Genomic DNA, 21,260 nt, shown 5'->3' on the forward strand with positions numbered 1-21,260 from the left:
CCTGATTCACACTGGTGGGATGGTGTCTTTGTCGAAGCATAGCACCCACCCTCTGGTCCCCCCCCCCCCCCCCCAATGTCAACACTGTTAGCTCTGTTAGCATTATTAGCTGCTAGCCGCTGGCTCAGCTACTTCCATGTTGAGAGCTGTGTGCAGACAATCCCAGCACAGACACAGCATCATAGATCAGCTCTGAATGTCACACATGGCTCCTTTTAAAACCAAGTAGAATTTTATGTGGCATTGACACCCAATAAAGAGGACACAGAGAGACTCATGTGTCATGTTTTGTTTGATGGAGATGTTTGTGTCAGTTGTACAGACACATCCACCGTTGGCCCCATCAGCGGTGCGGCTCTGGCAGACATCAATTGTCAGAGGAAGAATAAGCCGACCAGCCGTGGTCCATCTTTGGGAATGTGCTATTTAAATAATAAGCACATAAATTGTAATGTGCTGGGCTTTCACATCGAGCTCTCGGCTGGCACAGAGAGGAGACAGTACACAGATAATGGATGCGCCAGCTAAGAAGGGGTAAAAAGATGGATTTGAAAAGACTTTTTCTAAAAGCAGAGCCAGATTTATAATGTTCTCTTTTTAAGTCTTTCTCTGTGCCATTAACCAGGACAGTCTGTCTCTTATAGATTATGCTTCAATATCATTTGTGCATTGGTCTGACATTGTTGTTGATGTAAATTGTTTTAGTGTTTTACTCTGTTAAACAACATGATGAGATAATGAAAGAATCTGCACCTAACACTTAATACTGTACAGATGTCTTATCTCCATATGTATAAAGACAAGACCAGTTCAGCACATGGGCCCTCACTGACAGAAATGCATTTAAACTTTATCTCTAATTTAAACCCAAGGCCATGAACACAACCTTCAAAATCAAAATCTGAATTGTGCTCAGTGCCTCAGGAAGATGAGTGGGCGTGCGAGAGCTTCCCTGCTTGATAAACGGCTGGTACTGACTTTGTTGCTGTGCATGTATTAACAGTGTAATCTCTTCACACAGCATATTCACATGTGCATCACTGCATCAAACTACAGTAGAAGTGATGCTGAGTGTTCTCACTGATGCAAGATCAAATTTGCTCGAAAGAGCCTCGTATAAACTCAGCGACTGCAGAGCTACCTGGAGTGACTGTGGAGCTGCTCCATTGGTAGATTTGTCTGAGCTTGTGTACTTAAAGCTGCACCAATTCATAGTTTTATATCAACAATGGATTAAATGACTTTGTGTAATTAGGAGAGCGGCGCTGCAGGGTTGGATTGATGCTTGCCTTAATGTTTGTATTCTCTGTTTCACTTTTAATGTTACAAGCTCAAAGACTTTTATGATGAAGTGTAACACTATCTCAACAAGTTTGGCTGTGGTTGCTGGGGTGTAAACTTTCCTAAATCCAGTCGTTAGCTGAACTGAGCCATGAACATCACCCTTAACTCTAAATCAAAACTGGGTTGGACCTAATCGGAAGTTGTTAGTTTAAGCCTGAAATGTATATGGATTAATCAGAAGTTGCAATCTTTTTACACAACAGCTTCAAACTTGAGCTTCAGATCATTTTTATCACAAGAGTAATAGATTAAATAAAGCTACCAAAATGAGGATTTTCCTATCACGAGTACAGATCATGACACATTTTACTCCGACTCGTAAAAAGTACATTATCCATATAGGAAACTTGTTTCATCCAAGTATTTGGCTCAACCCTAGTAGTGAGCTTGTTAGCCACACATGCTAACCTTTGCGATTTACATTTTGAGTCATGGAGGACCAGAGCAGGACCCCAGTCATTCCTATCAAAGTTGCTCAGTGGCGCATGAACAAAGCTCGGGGGGATGATTGGCACTGCTTCTGCATCACTGGACACATAGAGCAGGTGCACAACAGAGTTCTTTTGAAATGTCATCGGACCGAATGGATTAAATCCTGATAGTGAAACGAGTCATTCGGACAGTTGTGATCAGGGATGGAAATGGACTTTTTTGCTCACCTGCCACTGTGGCTGGTGAATTCCAAAATCAGCCAGCTGCTCAGTAGATTACCAGTGTTTTTTTGGCTGGTGAGTGAAGCAAACTTTAGCAGCCACTTGCATGATTTACCAGCATTTGGCTGGTGGCTGGCGGTTATTTCCAACCCTGGTTGTGATTTACAGACGTCTCTTTCCCAAAGTCTACGGGGAAAAGTCCTTTTGGGTCCAGCAGTACCACATGATGGACTGAGACATTGTGATTCCTCAGTTTGGCCTCAATAAAACTGTCTTCACAGCCTGGCGCACTTCCTGGGGGCTGGGTTTGAGTAGATAAACTGTCCGTTCCATTCCTTCAACTTAAGCTTGTGTTTTTTTGTTTTGCAAATGCAAAAAAAGATTCACCCTCCAAACTCTGTACATACTCTATGGAGTATCCTATTTATTACAGCCCCATGGATACCACTTTAGTATGTGGGAAAATATGAGGCTTAGGGATTACAATTTCGTACCTAAGGGACAGATTTTTTTTTCAGATCTATTAACCAAATCTTGCAGTCTGGTTTGACAGAAATGTAAGTTTTGAGCAACATGTCACAAAGTTTGTGCAGTCATGTTTTAATCATCTTAGAAATCTCATAATTCTGATCCATTTTAACATTTAAAGACACTTGAGTGTGTTTACAAGGTCTTTAGTATCCCGGTTTTGAGGCTTATCCGGGATATGATGCTTACATGGAACACAGAGAAACCCGGTTATTCATATCCCTGTAAACATGATAAATACCAATAACCCGTTTTCTGATCACTGCATCCTGTCTGCGCAGGCGTGTGTTACGTCTTTTACGTCTTTTGTTTACAACAGATTGAGCGGGAAATGTGATAAATTTATTATATTTAGAAGTAAGACAAAAATGAGACCTCTGTGGCTTCTAGCGGGCTTAGCGTTAGTAGCCTAAATACTCACGTCGCATTACAGCTATGGCTCATCCACTTCATCTTCAGCAATGGGAGGAGAGAGCGACAACAAATATTGAATACGTCACCATATAATAGCCATAATAGGTCGGCATTTCTGTGTCTTCTGCCGTCTAAACACGTAGTTATGTTGAGTTCTTTCACCATTTTCAGACAAAATTCAGTCTCTTCGTCGCTCCAAAAATGGGAAGCTCTCGTTGCCGTCATGTTACTTGTATATCTGGTGCGTCACTCTGGCGCCTGCGCACACGGCGGGCAGCCGTCAGAGTCCGGGATAAAACGTATACATGCTCCAGTATCCCAGCTTCTATCGGAGTACTCCGGCATAACCCGGTTTCTGAATTCGGGATATGGTGTTTACATGCACAAACACAAAAACGGGATACTTAAAAAACCCAATCAAAACCGGGGTACTAAAGACCTTGTAAACACACTCACTGACACAATTCTACACGCCTTCATCTCTTCACGCCTGGGTCGCTGCAACAGCCTCTTTTCTTACCTAAATCAAAAATCTATTAATCGACTCCAGACTGCACAGAATTCAGTTGCCACGCTTTTAACCAGAACCAAGAGACACGATCACATCACTTCAGTTTTAGCCTCTTCACACTGGCTCCCAGTATGTTTTAGAATAGATTTTACTGATCACTTTTAAGGCTCTTCATGTTCTCTCTCCCAGCTTAGTACTTTGAGGTCCTCAGGCAGCAGAGGTCTTTCATCTGTTTCAGAGGCCCGGCTGTAAACTAAAGGGGACAGAGTGTTTGCTGTCAGCGCCCCGAGGCTCTGGAACAATCTGCCCGAGGAAATCAAGTCGGCAGAATCAGTGATCTCTTTTAAGTCCCTTCTAAAAACATACCTATCCTGATTTTACCTGAGTTTTAAGGTCTTTTAAACTGTCTTTTATTTCCTTTTTAGTTTTGATTGTCTTTTAAAAGTTGTTTTCATCTCGTCTGTTTTAATTATTGACGTGAATCACTTTGTAACTCTGTTAGTGCTTTATAAATAAAGATTATTATTATTATTATTATTGTGTACCACCGACGAGACACTGACAGACAACAATGGTTATATTTAAAAGATTTTGATCAAAATTGTTCCTAGGGGACAGTTGAGTAATGGCTGGATATTTGTAGGGACATGTCTCTACTAAATTCTCCTCTCTACACAACCTCCAAAATGTTCTCTCACTGGCTTGTCACTCACATGTGGCTCTGGAAACATACTCTGAGGTTCTGTAGTCTAAAGTAAAGCGCTGAAGAAACCATGAAATGAGGTGGATATAGTTCAGGGGCTATTTTCCCTTCAGGAACATCATCCATACAGAAGCTTGACCTTGCAGCGCTAAAAATGTGAACAGGAGAAGCCTTTGAATCGGCTCCTTTTGTTGAACACTTCATTAAGGCGCTGTCAGTATTTATCCATTTTACAGTGCATTGTGCCGACACCACTCCTGGAAACAGAAATCATTTATTATTAATAACGGATGTGGAAAAGAAAAAAACATGAAGCAAGCTGCAGACAAACCAATTTAGGATTTTCTAAGTGCACAAGTACAGCACGCACTCTCTTGCAAATCTGAGAGCGTCCTTGTGTATAATAAATTGTTAAATCAAAGCCTCTACACGTGGGACTGTGTTCATTTTAATCTTTATTACATTTTTCAAAAGAGGCTGTTCTTCAGGCTATGGATTCATGACGCAAAGCACAAATCCATTTAAGTTTGGCTTCCTGTTTAAACGTCTCATCGCTCCTCGTCAAAACAATATTTTCATTTCCTAAAACCTAAATATTGTAGATATAATAGTTTCTGTGTAATATTTCCATGCTTTTTAATGATTCAGTTAATCCAGTGACTGCGACTCAGAGTTGGCAGATTCAGCGTGCCCTTACATCCTGCCTGGTGTATAGGAACCTAACTTGCACTCTCGAGCACGTAGCTGCTTTGATGAGCTCCGACTTGACAACAATTTGGGGAAATGGTTTTTTAATGTGTCACTTCAAAGTACAAGGCACTCAAGTCAAAGAATATGAAGTGCTGTATTTGGAAAATGAGTAAGACTGAAATTTGTTATTAAAATTAGTAATTATCTGAAATGGTTTTTAGTGTTCGGTGTTTGGTGTTTTCACTGCCTGAAGGTGGATAAGATTTGTAACAGTCCGTCAAGCCTCTATGAAGAGAACCTGTCATTACACTTGTTAGTGTTTGCTTCTCTGACTGGTTTCATTTACGGGTCACTTTACTTCAATATGCGACAAGAGGATTGGCACCAGCATCTCCATCTCTCCAACAGACACAGTAGATCTAACCACTGCACATGCCACTTTCAGTGTGCTCAGTAATCACACATAATATCCAAAGTTAGAAAATGAGCGCAGCAATTTTGGGTTATTTACTATAACAGCACATTAAAAAAATCTGTCAGCGGAGGATCGGCCAACAAGATGCAGTTTTATTGCAGTTTCTTTGCCGTTTATAGAGAAAGATTTTATCTGTGTGAGGAGATTGACAATCCGTGTGTAAATGTGTAATCTGTAGATATAAAAGTACTTCCACAAATACATAAAACATTTGTAAACTCACAAATTTTTTTTGCTTATATAAAACAGATCTGCGAGGGTCCTAAGGACAGAGGGATGTCGTATGCTGTAAAGCCCTGTGAGGCAAATTGTGATTTGTGATATTGGGCTTTATAAATAAAATTGATTGATTGATTGATTGATTGATTGATTGATTGATTGATCTGCAAATACACAAATTCCACATACTAAAAAAAAGACTGAGAATGCATGAAAGGCAAATCTGCGAGCGTAGAATTGAGATTCACAGATAAAAACTGACTTTTAAACGTTCAGAAGACGTTCACCAAAGCTTCTCATTCATTTGTTTGTTTGTTTTTTTAAATTGTGGTATATGTGTATACAGATCCATTTGAGTTTACAAATCTTTTTTTTTGTATTGTGGAAGATGTTCTATATTAACACATTTACACATGGGTTGTCAATTTCCTCACACAAATAATATTAAACCAATCTTTTTCCATACAGTTTCACGCAGTCAGCAAACTGCACAGCTCAAGGTTTGCGCTGTTAAATTACAACCTGTCAGCAAAATCTTTCTTCTTATGGACCCCAGTGACTAACAAGGTTTATCAAAACAAGGTTCGTAGGAATTGTGAACCTGATGATGGTGCTACACAAAGTTCAGGAGGTCACAACAATGTGGTACGAATCCTGGATTTCATGGCAAGTTGCATGGTATGGCAGTTGCTCGGGTCTTAAGGGGTGATCACACAGAAATGAGACGCTGGACACGCGGACGCTTCAAAGACGCTTGAAACGCTGGAAGCGCTTATTCAATGTGCGCTAGCTACTGGCGTCTGACGCTCAAAAAGTTGAAAATATTTTAACTTTTCAGCGTCTACGCGCATCTACAGAAACGCTCGTCTAAAAAGATGCTTGAACGCCGGTCAGACGCGCCGTATCATAGGAAAACAATGGTTTTACTGGCGTCGCGTTTCATCTCGGTGTGATCGCTCCCTTAAGTGTATAATCATATATATTGAACAACGTCGTCATTTCTAACAAGGCTACAACCAAAACCAACTTTATTAAAAGTTAAACTTAAATACGTTAGCAATAAGTGAGCAAGCAAATGACAAACTACTCCTTTAAAGCCGTGGTTTTCAACCAGGGGTCCTTGTGGGAGTTCCCAGGCATCCCCAGAAAAATGGGGGATGGATTATTTTCACTATAGTTCACTATAGAAGTGAGCCAGATGTGAGTAAGAGACTTAAGGCTGATGATTCTGAACATAGCTTTCACCTCCTCTATGGTTATCTCCTCAACTGCAGTTGACAACTATAGAATTAGTCTTACTCATGTCTAACAACTAAAATCTCTTTAGATGGACGTCCCTGATGCAAAATCTTGTCAAATGAGGGTCCATGACCTAATGGGTATCAATTAAGGGGTCCCTGACCGACCTGGTCTCACTCTGAAGTCGTCGAATAACAGCGCTTGGTCAGTGACTTTCAGCATCTAGTACTGATAAAAAAAGCTGTCCTTTCACAACATGATACGCATCCAGTCTGTTATTGTGTAACAGCACCGGGCAGCATCAGGGGGAACGCAGCAGGACTACAATGTAAGTTAAGGGGGTGAAAGTCCAAGTGAGTCGGGCAAGAGGCGTGGCAGATGCGTCCAACCACCATCAACTTTTTTTTCTAGACCCAGCCTTGTGCTTTTGTTGCCTAAACCAGTGGTTCCCAACTGGTGGGTCGCGGGTCCATTCTGAATGGACCACAAGTGAAAAAAAACACACTTTACTTTTAAGTACAGTGAATTTCTGGCAAAGAGCTTTTACTTTGAAGTGCTGTTTCCTGCTGCAGAGAGAGTAACTAACAGAGAGCTGCATAGCCGAGACAGAAACCTAGCTCAACGACACGGCCAAACACAAGTATGACACTAAATGTAGTAAACTGTGTGGGCCTTGAACTAACACATACATATACAAATAAATCTGGACCGTGTGACTGGAGCAGCTGGGAACCACTGGCCAAATCTCAACCATGTGTGTTGGCTAAACGTAACCACGTGCGTTTGTTGCTGAAGGAAAAAAATGTCAATTCGCAGTGTTGTACCAATGCAGTGCGTTTATTTTGAAAGAGACTGTATGCAAACAGTACATTTCCTGTGAAAACAGAAGTGTATTTTGAAAAAAAGAAAGTGCATGTCACAGGCTAAAGTTGACACGGTCCCCTCGATGAAAGTCTGGTTTTGTTTGACCTATCCTCCTCCCCTCCCTCCCTACGTGGATTTTCTAGCTCTTTATACGACATCAGTTGCTCTGAGCATCAGGTGTTGCCATGAATGGGGTAAAACTGAAGTTCGTGCATCTCATAAAAACTGTCTGTTTTTGACAACCTGGAGATGAGCATGGGTTGGAGGGTGCGCAAGCCAAAAATGACACCATTATGCATTTTGCGTAATGCATGCGGGCTCCGCAAGTTGTTAGTTAACATCTGAAACATGCTCCATATTTAACTGCTGGCCCTCTGAATGGGAGAGAGGCCAGACGCATCTGCCAGAGCAAATAAAAGATGAGCTCGCAGATTTGTCTGGTTCCCAGATTTATCAAATGCAGCTACATGAGGATCATTAATTATTAGTCTGAGGTCTGAACAACACTGTATGATGTTTTGGTGTTAGATTTCCCTTTTGCTAAGACTTATCTCAAGTCTGAATCGCAGTCAGTGAGAAAACTGTCCCAGTAACTTTTTTTAATCTCATTTGACTAGTCATTTAATCATGAATATTGTAACGTTACTCGTCTTTTTAAGTCAAATTTGTGGATAAAAAGACCTCTGCAGCTTCTCTGTAAAACTTAAGAAACTCTGATACACTCTGCTGCACAAGCTTCACACGATCAAAGCAGAGACCTCAATCTCCAGAGAGGAAAATCTCCTTCGGCTCACAATCCTGCAGCTTGTCAACTTTGAAGTCCCAGTGCTGAGTGTCACGGCCTCCCAGACTGCCACTTTAACACAGACACACAGACAGACAGAGCAGCTAAGTTTTTGTGGATGCTCTAATCTCAGCAGCCCTGTGAGCAGCCATGGACTTCCTCCGCTGCACTGATGAGACTGCGGCCTCCGTGATGCCGTGGTAGCTGTCCGTCTCCTGGGAGTCCTCGCTGTTCTGGGACTTGGTGCTGTCCTGTGAGTCCGGCTTCTGTCTCAGCGCCCGGCTCTGCTCCTCCTTCAGCTCCACGTAGGAGCGAGAGAAGGTGTGAAAGATGGACGTGACGGGGAAGGCCATGAGGAGGATGCCGCTCAGGATGCTGCTGAGTGCCACCACCTGGCCGGGGATGCTCCTGGGCACCATGTCTCCATAGCCAACTGTGGTCATGGAGATGACCGCCCACCAGTAGCTACCAGGGATGCTTGTGAACTCCTGCTTGGCGCCCATCTCGCTCTCAGCTAGGAACACCAGCGGGGAGAAAAGAGCCATGGCCACGCAAAGGAACAGCAGCAACAAGCCGAACTCACGTGTACACCTCCTCACTGTCAGACCAAGCGTCTGCAAGCCTAAAGAGTGGCGGGCCAACCTCATCACGTAAAAGATCCGCAGAGCTCGCAGGACTCGGAGAACCAACCCCACCTTCTCCAGGTAGTTGTTCCCTGAGCCTGCGGGTTTCCCTCCAACTGACAGAGAATCCACAATGAGGGTGATGTAGTAGGGAAGGATGGCCACCACGTCGATGACGTTCAGAGGCGTACGCAGGAACATACACTTGCTCTGTGTCTGAATGAAGCGCAGCAAGAACTCCAGGGAGAACCAGGCGACACACACCGTCTCCAGCACAAAGATGTTATAGCACCTCTGGGAGCACTCACCCTGCCGAGAGAAAAATAAGCACATAAAGACAGACATTAAGGGTTGTGTTACATTACGCAACAGCAATAACACCCTTCACCGTGCGAGATATGTGAACTCCAAAAGTGCTTTGGATGAGGGTGCATGAAGTCAGTAATTAAGAATCTATTTCAAAGCCTGCTACTTGATTCGTGGGTTCGTCGTTGACAGAGGAGGTTGATGCGTTTGATCTCACAACAGAAAGGTGACTCTGAACAAAACACAGAAGAGAAAGGGCTGAAAGATTCATGAAGTGTGAAACAAAAGGCTTTGATTATCTCGTTTAATAAACCTCACTGACTCACACGTCAAACCTGAAGAGGTGAGCGCTGTAGATGTGCAGACAATGTTATGTAAGTAATTAACTGTCTCACCAGTCAGTCATAGATAAACCTACACTGTGGGATCTTAACGCTACCGGAGCTGAAATATTCCCTCTTTTAATCATAATGTATTTTTTTCCAGACTGCTGAAATAGCGTTCATAAATATTTTAAAATATAATTATAAGAGATTACTTGGATATTAAGTCAAAGTCACCCCTGGAGGAGACTGAAAAAATAAAGTGTGTGCTTTTCATTTTTCTGCATTTACTTAAGTGTTATTAATTACAGCAAATATTCTTTGCTTTATTTGTGTCTGTTAATTGTGTGTGGATTAATTAAAACATGAGAATATGTGAAGAACACTTTCCTCAGTCTCTCTGAAAACTTTGAAATCTTTCCTCTTTGAAATGTTGTGTAATACCGTGAAACAGGTATCGCTCAAACATCTTTAATCTTTTCAGACTTTCATACTCAGCCCCCTGTTGTGTTTCAGAGCTCAGATATTCATGAGGACTTTTGAGGTTGTGCAGAAACATTATGATGACATTAGCAAGCCATTAGGGAGACGACTACATGTGCCGTGGTTGTAAAGGTCCAGGTGTGAATGTGTGTGTGAGTGTGAATATATAAGCAAATCATTCTGCCCAGTATTTGCTCAGTCAACAGCTCTGCTCCATGGAGACGTCATTCCAACCGACTGCCCTCACAGAAAAGAAGTCCGTCCCTCAGATCTCGCCTCATGCATTTTTCAAAGTATACACTTAATTTTGCATATAGCATCGTTTTTGCCCCAGAGATCTCAGGCTTGCTAAACCCATTTAACACCATGTAAATCACTGATCGGCAAAGCTGGAGCTGCAGTTTTTCACACAGCAGCAATAAACTTCTATATGGATATGGAAAAGTAGTCATCCTGAGCAAAAGTGGTAAAGATCTGTCGACCGATTTATGTTAGGCTTTGTAGTGCTGCAGAGGCAGCAAAAGCACAGTAAACAGACAGTAAAAGCAGAGACGTTTTGGTTAATCACGGTCGTGAATTGCCCACTCTTACAGATTCAGCTGTTTCCAATCTGGCCTTGTTTATAAGATATTTTTAGGGCTTTTTTACCTTTAATTGAGCAGCATTTATTGTTCCCAGAGGATGAATCTAACTGACTTTGGTGATCCCCCAGCTTTCCTTCTAACAGGGAATTTATACTTGTGTGTTGAATCAACGCCGTAGCTACTGTGTAGGCTCCACGTCAACGTAGAGCCTACACCATAACCTACGCCATAGCCTGACATGCACCTACCCAGAATTGTAAGTACATGTCGCGGTGACGCAGACCTCCTGTCAGTTTCTGTAAGCTGAAACCATTTCCCTCAGTGGAAACAAAGCTTTTATTTACTTGTATTTCACAGATAAGAAACAATAAATTGTGAAGACAATAAAGACGCCACTAAAATAGCATTTTAAGTCTTGTGTGTGATTTATCCTGGCTTCATATGAGCAGAGGAAATCTCTGCTAGCTGCTAGGCTAATTTATACAATGTAAAATGCCATAGGCTGGCGCTAATAACATTAGCATTTTGTATTTGTTTGGAAAACGTGTTTAGAACAATACAGTTGTTTTGTCAGTGAACCTTGTGAGCTGTAATGGAGCCAAATTGTGTGTCGTTACCTTTGTTAAATGTTGCTGTTGTCCCTGGTTTTATATGAGCAGAGGAAATCTCTGCTAGTCGCTAGGCTAATTTATACAATGTAAAATGCCATAGGCTTGTGCTAATAACGTTACCGTGTTTTATTTGTTTGGAAAACGTGTTTAGTGTAAGACAGTTGTTTTGTCAGTGAACCTTGTGAGTTGTAATGGAGCCAAATTTTGTAACGTTACCTTTGTTAAATGTTGCTGTTGTCCCTGGCTTCATATGAGTAGAGGAAAAGTCTGCTAGCTGCTAGGCTAATTTATACAATGTAAAATGCCATAGGCTTGTGCTAATAACGTTAGCATGTTGTATTTGTGGGGAAAATGTGTCCAGATAAAGACAAGTGTTTGTCTGTGAATGCTGCGAGTTATAGTGAAGCTGATTTGTGTACTTGTGATTGAAATTGTCTCTATTAAGCCATGTTTAATGTGTGTTTAATGTGTGTTTGAATCAACTAAACTTTACAGCACTTCACAGGAACCTCTGTCGCCAACTAGTGTTTTGGAGGTGTAACTGCAGAGTGACACAGACACACCATCGCACAAGTATAAATGCTCACAACGGCGTAGGCGACATGCGTAGGGTCTGCACACAACCATAATGCCACCACGATCACTTTGGTACCCACACTCATGGTCCCCAGAGGATGAACTGTAATAACCCCCTATGGCCTCTATCTCGTGACTTTCCATCTGGCACCATCATCCAGTCAAAATTTCATTTTGTCCAGTACGTTAGTCCATGACCAAATACCAGCACAACTTCACAAATTCCCATCAGCCTTCAGCTGTACATTATCACTTTAAACTTATTGGCATACTGATGGAGCATTCAGCTCAAGGACAGCCTCACAGATTGGCTTGCATGGCTGTTGAATCTGAGATTAAAACCTTTATTGAAGTCAGTGACTATATGAAAGATTTCACAGCATCTCCTGGACATATTCATGAGCAAAAGCAACATAAGAAAAGTCACTTATTTACATCACAATGTTATGCGTGGGTTTACAAGTGAGGTGCCAGAGTAGTAATGGAGGCTTGTTTACATCCGCCTACCACCCAGACAAAGTATATCTGCATGAAACTTTAGTTTAATTACAGAACCTGCTTACTGAGGGGTAAAAGCAGAGCACGAGGACATATGGAATTTCTGTTTTCTGTGAGTCACATCAGAAAGTCTCCACTGGCTGAAGTCTACAGTTAAATTAAAAAGCACAATAGGGAGTCAGGTGTTTGTCTCAGCACAGCTCCATAGGTCCCCGACCAGCTGCTAACAAGCTTTAATACTCTTATTTTGAAAAGTGAAATGATACAATAACTATGAGGTTAAGAGCACAGATTGTCAGCTTCACTTTGAGGGGATTTTAAGCCGAATTGGGCCAAAAATATAAATGGAAAAAAGCACTTTTTGTTCATAGCCTCCCCGTTTCAGAATGCCAAAAACATTTGGAGGCAGCAGAATATTATCATATTCAGTGAAAACAGCCGCTCTATTCACTCTCATATCGTCAGTTTCATATGTTCTGTTTCTCTCTCTAGCCCATTATACGCCTGATGTCTGGGTTATCAATCCACCTTTGAGTCCTTATGCAAAGTATTTTCCTTCACCAACTCTGGTGTACGCAGGGAGGGACATTAAAGCGCCGCAGCACATGGCAATCTTTGAAGCTCTGCTGTTGCAGCGATTCAGATATGAGCTGAAATCCACCCTCTAACCACATGCTGTCATTTCACTTCCAAAGTAATGCGAGTCTGAAGCCAAAACAAATAAATGTGCTCCTGTCCAAATCCTTAAGGAGCTCGCTCATTTTCACATGCTAACCATTATGTTTCACACCTCCTCTGTTATTCTGCTCCTCTGCGTCCACAAGGGAGTCTGTTTGTGACACATTTGCCTTTCCTTGCATTTGACCAGCGTATTTGCATTGTTCTCCGACAGAGGCTTTCTGGCTGAGTGCATTCTCCACTCCCTCCTGCCCGTTCCCCACACTGCAAAGCCTCCGATGTAGCAGAAGATCAAATTAAAAGCACACAATTATCTGTCTCAGCGATCAGGGGACTCTGACCCCGTCACAGCTGAAGACAAGCATGTAAACCAAACAAAGCAGGAGGTGACGGCTCATCTCTGATCCCCGCAGATAAGTTTGAGTGGGTGTGATTCACAAACAGGCCGACTTCAAGTAGTGAGCTGGCTCTCTCTGAGGCACACCAGTGCGTTTAATGGATTTTTTTATTCACCTTACTGGGCTCTACTGTGTGTACTGAGTGTCTGTGTGTTTGTGCTGCCGGCCAGATTGAGTTTCAACACTTCCTTCTCTCCCAGAAACCATCTTAATATGCTTCTTCAAAAGGCAAGAATCTCATTACAGAACAGTAACGTGATTGTATGTGAATCCTTTTGTGGTCAAGAAAGTAAAGATGGTTCATGTTTTACTCCTAGCGCTGGCTGTCAATGCAAAAGCAAAGCAAAAGCTGCATTTGTCCAAAAAAGTGCGTCTTATTTTGCCCAGACATAATTAGATGTTCTCACACTTTAAGCGATCAGCTGTCAGGCAGGCTGTATTCAGTCATAAATATTTAAATAGATTGCACCCAGTTACGTACAGTACAGGATAAAAAGGGCTAATACCAACAGTTGGTGCTGCACACAAAATAAATGCATATAAGGCTCGCTTTTAATTTGCCTCATCTCTGCTTCCTACATGCTTTACATGAAGACACCGAACTCATCCATCTGTGGATCAGAAGCTCTGACGTCCATGATAATTCCTCAGCATTCAGTGTGTGATGGCAGGACACAAGCATTACTGCCAAAGCAACAAATGAAAACCAAAATACTAATTATGTGTTTCACGAGATTTAGGTGATTCTTGTGACACAATATAGAAAATGTATGTAGACTAAAGGCCTTTGCATGTTTTTTCAGATGCATTTTTTTAAACCGTCATCCAAAAGAATTGGATGTTTTGTGGCTTCATGCACCACTGAGCAACTTTCATCAGCCCTTTTTAGACAGGAATTGTGCAAATTTGCAGGAAAGCCCAATCAGTCTTTTTTCAGCATTGGCAGTATAAAAACAAAATCGGGGAGTGCAGCAAAATGCCGCCTGCCTACTTTTGTTTNAGCTCCTCCCACAAGTCATCAACAGCCCCTCCCGTGGCGGAAGGCCGCCTCGGTCTGTTTAAACTAAAAGGGTTCTGCCAATATGTCTACCCTACGAGGCGGAAAATTGGGCACCTCGGATCAACTCGCAAATCCGGCTCTGTGTGTCTAAACGCTCGCAGCTTGCCCGCAAAACGGCACAACATTCGCCAAAAATCTGGCAGTGTAAAAGAGGTTATAGGAATGAACAGGGTCCAGCTACTGATGCTGTATACAGGTCTCTTTATACATCTATGGTCTGTACGTAATTTCATGGCCATCCATCAAATCTTTGTTGAGGCTCTGTAGCAAAGTACCAACTGTCAGAAGATAACTGTAGTTGTGACTTTCTTTATTTTCATGTAACATCATTGCTGTATGTCAGGCAATCATTTTGCACAGTTAAAAAAAATAACAGTAAAGTTAATAAAATGTTTTTTCCACAGGCAGACTTCCTGTCATTTACTAAATGACTACACTGGACTGGTTCCTGTTTCGGGGACTTGGAAACTCTACATTGCCCATAGAGTAAATATATCTGTCTGACTATTTATAGCTCCGTAAGAGGCTGATGACCTCCTGCCACTCACCCAGTGCATGCTGGGATAGACTCATGCCCCCCACAGTTAACAATGTATTCAATAACTATTAGTACTTATGTATCCTGCCACATTTCACCATCAGTGCTGCGCCTCATGCCCGTCTGCTGCATGTCTAAACACTGTCAGTCAAGTTTATTTTTCTACCCTCATCTTAATTCGTCTCCCACAACCTTTAAATGACTCTCATTCAGTTTGAAATCTGTGACATTTAATGCTGAGTGTGAGCTTATTGCAAGCTGCCTGGGAAAAAGCAGACAGCAGATCAGGAGAGCAGAGGGAACCCTGCCGCAGGGAGAAATCTGAGCAAATGGAAGTTTGCTCAAGTAATTTTACACAAATTATAACAAATAAGACCGATGTTCCTGCTAAGTTAATAACTCAGTGACCTGCTGTGTGTCTAATCATTTCTCAAAATTATCAAATAATACCATCTTATCAGTCATTCCTCCGCTGTGGTTTGGTAAATTTCCTCAGTGCGTGTGTTTGAGTGTGTGTGTGATTAGCATGCAGACTCGTGATTAGCAGGCAGAGTCCTCTGCTCAAACCCAGATTCAATAATTACATAAGCACGATCACTTTCTCTGGAACTTTTTAAAGATTTGAATAAACATCATCTTTGGCAAGAGGCAGAGGTCTAATCCACCACCAGCCTGGAGATTGATCCAATTTTTTAATCATTTAGGAAATTTATTTATTTTTCAATAGCCTGAAAACACTGCTATAACTCACACACGGGGCATCGGCCTCGGCCTGAGCAGTTTTGTTGCTTGTCAATATGTATTTATTGCAGTCGGGTATTTGAGGGCAGAGGAACTTTACGGCTGATGCTTTCTGTACTTTGTTGGACAAAAATATTTTATTCTTTTCAAGCTGCAATCCCCGGTTTTAATGCATTGTTCTGTCTGTGCGCTTGATAATGGTTTAACTTCAGCCTGCAACTCATATTGAATTTTCAGTATTTGTCATAATAATCCAAATATGATTTTTTTGCTTTTCATGCAGCTCTAAAAGTGATTTTTAGTATCCAGTTTTGGTTCTTTACAGCTGAAGTTTGGCTAATGCAACTCAATTGACCCCTTCGCAAAGCCCCGCCCCTTTGTGATGCTCCCACAAGCTGTCAGCTAACTGCACTCCCTGAAGAAATATTATCATATTTTTGGAAAAATGAAAGAGTGATTCCAGAGAGAAGCAGACAGAGGGGTCTACAGTCTGTGTTTGAAGGATATATCCAGGATGTCAAACTGACTCAGCAGCAACAACAGGTTAAAAAGACAAAGATAGTTAGAAGCTAAAGCCGAACTATAGGCTACAGATCACAGTGTAAAAGTGAACCACCACATCACTGCTGATCGCCACACAAGACAATGAATATAAAGGGAAACTTTGCTGATATTGAACCAGCTGTGTGGCATCACAGTGTGTGCAGATGAACAGTGTTTAGCTTCGCCCCGTGCTGCCAAAGCCCAGACCTCCATCGCCAAAAGGGTGGAGAGCTCCAGGGGAAGTCAAACAACATTAATCTGCGCACAAGTTTCCCTGCTTCCCTTCACTGGTTCCTGTACAGCAGGGTCGGTCTTTGTTTCACTGTTATAATCATTACAAAGCAAAAGCAGCATGTGTATACATTCAGTAGGCTATATCTTCAGTAGCTAGCTAGCTAACCCTACACTTTTCAGGGTCTGATTTTGGTTTTGGAACAGGGAAGAAACTTATATCTTTTTCAAACCTCTCCAGGTAACGAGTATCATTAATACACGACGTGCCCCAGGCACAACATTTAGCTCCAAATCCACAAAACCAGCCTGAAAATAAAGGAGCTCTAATCGTTGAGGCTATGAGTCTCGGCCATGCAGTGGTCGAACCCTTGTCAGAGCTGGCAGATACTACGCTATGATTGGCCAGTCTGCGTTTGAGAGGCGGGACTTGGCAAATAGTCAGGTGGGCTACAAATGATGCCTGAAAGGTCGAGTTTGTGGGAGTTAGTGGCATCTAGAGGTGAGGTTGCAGATCACAACCAGCTGAAACTTCCCCTGTGTGTCAAGCATGTAGGAGCTCTATGGTGGCCCCATCTCGAGATCCAGTGTTTGGTTTTATATGGTTTTGGTTTATTATATTCCAGTTCTGCCATTATTTCCCTCTAAATCCTATAAACTGGACCTCTAAGAATATATACTGTGTATATTGAGTGATATTCCATTTGAGCATAACATTAAGTCTCCTGGGATTCAAAATCCTCTCAATATTTTGATCAGATTTTGGCACAACTGTACCGTCATGTCCCCAGAGAGAATCATCGGCCAGTATCCTTCATCCATTCACACAGCAAAGTGCTTCCTTTGTCATTACACTGAGTTTATTTATTTATTTACTTTTAAATATTGGGTATTACTGGACATTGTTCCAGTTAATGGCAGACAGACAATAGCTGCAAATGTTTACTAATGGAAATACTTCTGTGGTAACAGGGGAAATGTTATCTAATACTTAAAGTCAATGGCATTCCCTCTTCATGTGTCGAGAGGCCCCTCAGCTGGGTGTGCTGGCAGCTCCGCAGGGAGGAGCAATTAGTGCAAGCACAACAGGAGCATTTTTCTGTTAGCAGTAAGAAACCACAGGGCTGGAAAAATACAGTACATTATTTAACCTCTTTTACTCTCTGTTCTTGTAGGTTCTTGATTAATCCTGAAGCCAAATGGTACTGCACCAGCCTGCTAAAGCACATGAAGGAGTGTTGGATGCCTGTGGAAATAAAAGCTTGAATTTAGCCCCAGCAGTTGCTAAAGCCATGTCAGAATAAGACTTAGATATACAGGCAGCAGTATTTATGCCCTCCATTCACAAGAATACTTTGACAAGATGTTTAAAAGACTAAAGTCTGACAGCCTCTCATCTAAAGACAGTGTGAGTTTTCTGTCACACACTTGGAGATTTTGCAAAGACTGGGGACATTGCAGGGTCACTATTTGCAAGAGTACAACTAGAGAATATTTCCCATTCAAACGTCCTTTTAGAAATAGCACATAATAACATTTCCTTATGTGTCGGAAACTGTGGGAGTTGAACTGTTTCAAGAATTAAGATTTCTCATTAAAATAACTGCTGCTTTGTGGATCAGACACACACCAAATTAAACACAAACTCTTGTTCACTCTACAACTCCACCAGTTTCCTCTCCTTTTTTTTACAGTGCCAACACATTCTCACTCCGATCTTGTCCATGACATTTCGTCGTGGACTTTCCATGTCGAGATATGACGTCCAAGGTACCCTGGGTGTGTTTCCATGTCGAGATATGACGTCCAAGGTACCCTGGGTGTGTTGGTTTTTGACGTTCTGGGACGCCATGTCAACTTCAGCCTGTAACATGCATTGTCTGTTTTCAAAATACACTTCTGTTTTCACAGGAAATGTACCGTTTGCATACAGTCTCTTTCAAAATAAAAGCACTATGTCTGTACAACACTGTTTTTTTCCTTTCAACAACAAACACACATGGTTGAGTTTAGGACATAAGAACAGGGTTTGGCTTTACAATCTTAGGGGAAGCAAACACCGGCCTCCTTGGTGAAAGTCAGTGGTTGTCGGACCCATCCACCACTTCACCAGCTTAACTTGCGTTATTGTCCGGCCTCATTTCCCCATCATGCCACCGCCGGGCGTTGTAACACTATAACAGCGACCAGCTGTGTATCATGCTGACGTGAAATAATGACTTTTCTCAGTGGTGTCTGACGCCGGAAGTCACTGACTACACGCCGAATTTCGACGACATCGGACTGAGACCAGGTTGACATTACAAGAGAAGCCAGACTTATTCATGTTCCTGTGCCTCCCAAGTGTCCACCCAGTTTGCCATTTCCTGTTTGGTGCTGGAGAGAGCGCAGCTATTGGTTGTTGACAGTGTTCACGTCATTGCAATTTAACACGTTTGATTTTGTTGGAATGTCAAGACAACAAAAGGCTGCCCTCAGACAGCTCACACTGAGTTTTATGACTACGCCAAACATTCGAGATCACTGGAGTACAGACCAAATGAGCTGAAACCTTCATGATTTTACACCGACACTGGAAACTGAAAACTTGGTATAAGGCAGGCATTCATCTTCAAACCTTCAGTCTTACTTTTACAGTGCATCTACATTAAAGCAATAACCTGAATGAACCTGCTGCAACACATACTAAGTCCTCAAACTTTTGGTTTCCCATTCAAAATCTTAAACCTGGTCTTTGTTGCAATTTTTCCTTGCTCTTGTAGTCAGACACAAACTAATGTAGTCACTAAGCAGCAACCTCATGTTAGTGCCAAAAAAGGCAGGTCTTTGAACGTCCACTTGAGGCTGGTCGCAAGAATAAGTCATTCCCCATAGACCCACATGTTAAAATGCCTGACTTAACAGCAGAAATAAACATGTTTACAGTCCAGTGCAAAAAACACGTTTGGTTTCTATAGCTAATTTCCCTCAGCTCAGTTCCCTAATCTAGTTTTTGGTGAATTTCAGTTTTTTTGTGAGACAACAAATGGTACCTTATGAATTCAAAATTATATAAACATTTTAAGAAAATATGATAAACTGATGGTACTGTACTGTGATCAACCGCGACAGAGCTTATTTTCATTGCCAAATCATTTGCTTCGTGTGCGAGAAATTCCCATCCAAATATGTTGGTGCTCGACCTATCTCTGTACATCACCTTTCACATTTTGAAACTGACAGCAGAGAGGGATGGCTGAGGTTCTGCGGGGAATTACAGTTTATACTTTAAAAGAAATCACTTCTCGACTCAACAGAAATTATTCACCAACACACTGCATGAGAAACACAAATCATCACCACCGTGATGGATCGCGCACCTCTCCGAGCACCAACAGCGGTACGTCTAACTCACAGTCAGTACGAATGACGGATGTTCTCCTCCTATTGTCAGCGTAGGCTACGACAAACTTCTTTCTATTTTCCCACAGCACCGGCACACATTTCTCTTCCACCCGTCCTCACCCTCTGAGCTCTGGCTCCCCATTCCCCTGTGATGATATATAGCTGTGGTGAGGGTGCACCTTAAAGTAGTTGGGATTTACATCAGAGTGGAGCATACAGGGCTCTGAGGCATACGCAGAGTCACTGAGAGGTTAGATCCACAGCCGGGGCTCTTGCAGGAGATAAATGGGACAAGAACACAGTTTCAAAGATGCTTATGTGAACAGAGTAAGCAGTTCTGAGGGAAGAAATCGACAAAACACTTGAGATGTTTAATCCCCTATTCATCCAGAGAGAGCAACGAGCGACCATGAAATGTGAAATGCAATATAGCTTCTTTTTTTTTGCTTGTGTGTGTGAGGGAGAGGGGAGGTGGAGATGGGGGTAGAAAAAGACCTCTTAGCCACTGAATGTTTCTCTAAGAGCCACATTAGATTAGAAAGCCAGGCTAAGTGCTTTCCATTGCAGGGGGATCCTTAAAAACTTCTGGTTTCTGATGAACTCTCTCCTAAGGCTCAAGTGACCGAGTGCATAAAGATGGCCGCTTCCTGGGTTCAGGTTGCATTATCCTTTTGCCTCACAGTGCAATTTAATTTGGGCCAGATCCACATGTCTGAAAGCTTCACAACATGACTTCATTTACTGGCCGATAAAAATGTTGAGATGCTTTGAGCATCTTACATGACCATGTCAATGGGAACGGGGTCACTTATGGTGACAGACCCACAGAGAATTATCACATGACTTTACTCTTCCCCTCAGCTCCACGTTTTTAACCAATGAAATGACACATACAATAGTATACTTCCTGTGTGATTGGTTCAAATGGTGTGTGACAGCGGTCTGATGCCTGGTTCACACTTCATGATATCAGCCCGATTCTAGCCCGACGCAGTGATGTACGGTGTCATGAACGACAATGAGTGTCATACACGACAATCCATCGTTTCATCTCGTGTATAGTAGAGTCATGTCATAGCAGACGACAACTGACGCCACGTCTGGGACGCCTCACGACGTTCCAACAGAAAGTCTAGCATGTTTGATTTTCTTTTTGTCCTTCGCGACTTCTCCCGTCACAGCCGTCACTTTGACCAATAGGAACACATAGCAATCTGCTGCCATGGAAACTGTATGTCAACAGCACAACAGCCTCCTTG

At 42.3% G+C, this 21,260-nt stretch overlaps 1 protein-coding gene across 1 annotated transcript in view; it reads right to left on the reverse strand.

Moving 5' to 3' along the window:
* Positions 1-7,449: 7,449 nt before the first annotated feature.
* kcng2 (potassium voltage-gated channel, subfamily G, member 2) overlaps positions 7,450-21,260 on the reverse strand; it is a 36,636-nt gene continuing 22,825 nt past the window's right edge. The window contains exon 3 of the mRNA XM_050035482.1: positions 7,450-9,356. Coding sequence (XP_049891439.1) covers positions 8,529-9,356 — 828 coding nt within the window. The 3' untranslated portion in view covers positions 7,450-8,528. The remainder of the gene's footprint in view (positions 9,357-21,260) is intronic.

The sequence above is a fragment of the Epinephelus moara genome, chromosome 22 (assembly GCF_006386435.1).
Source record: "Epinephelus moara isolate mb chromosome 22, YSFRI_EMoa_1.0, whole genome shotgun sequence".
NCBI lineage: Eukaryota > Metazoa > Chordata > Actinopteri > Perciformes > Serranidae > Epinephelus > Epinephelus moara.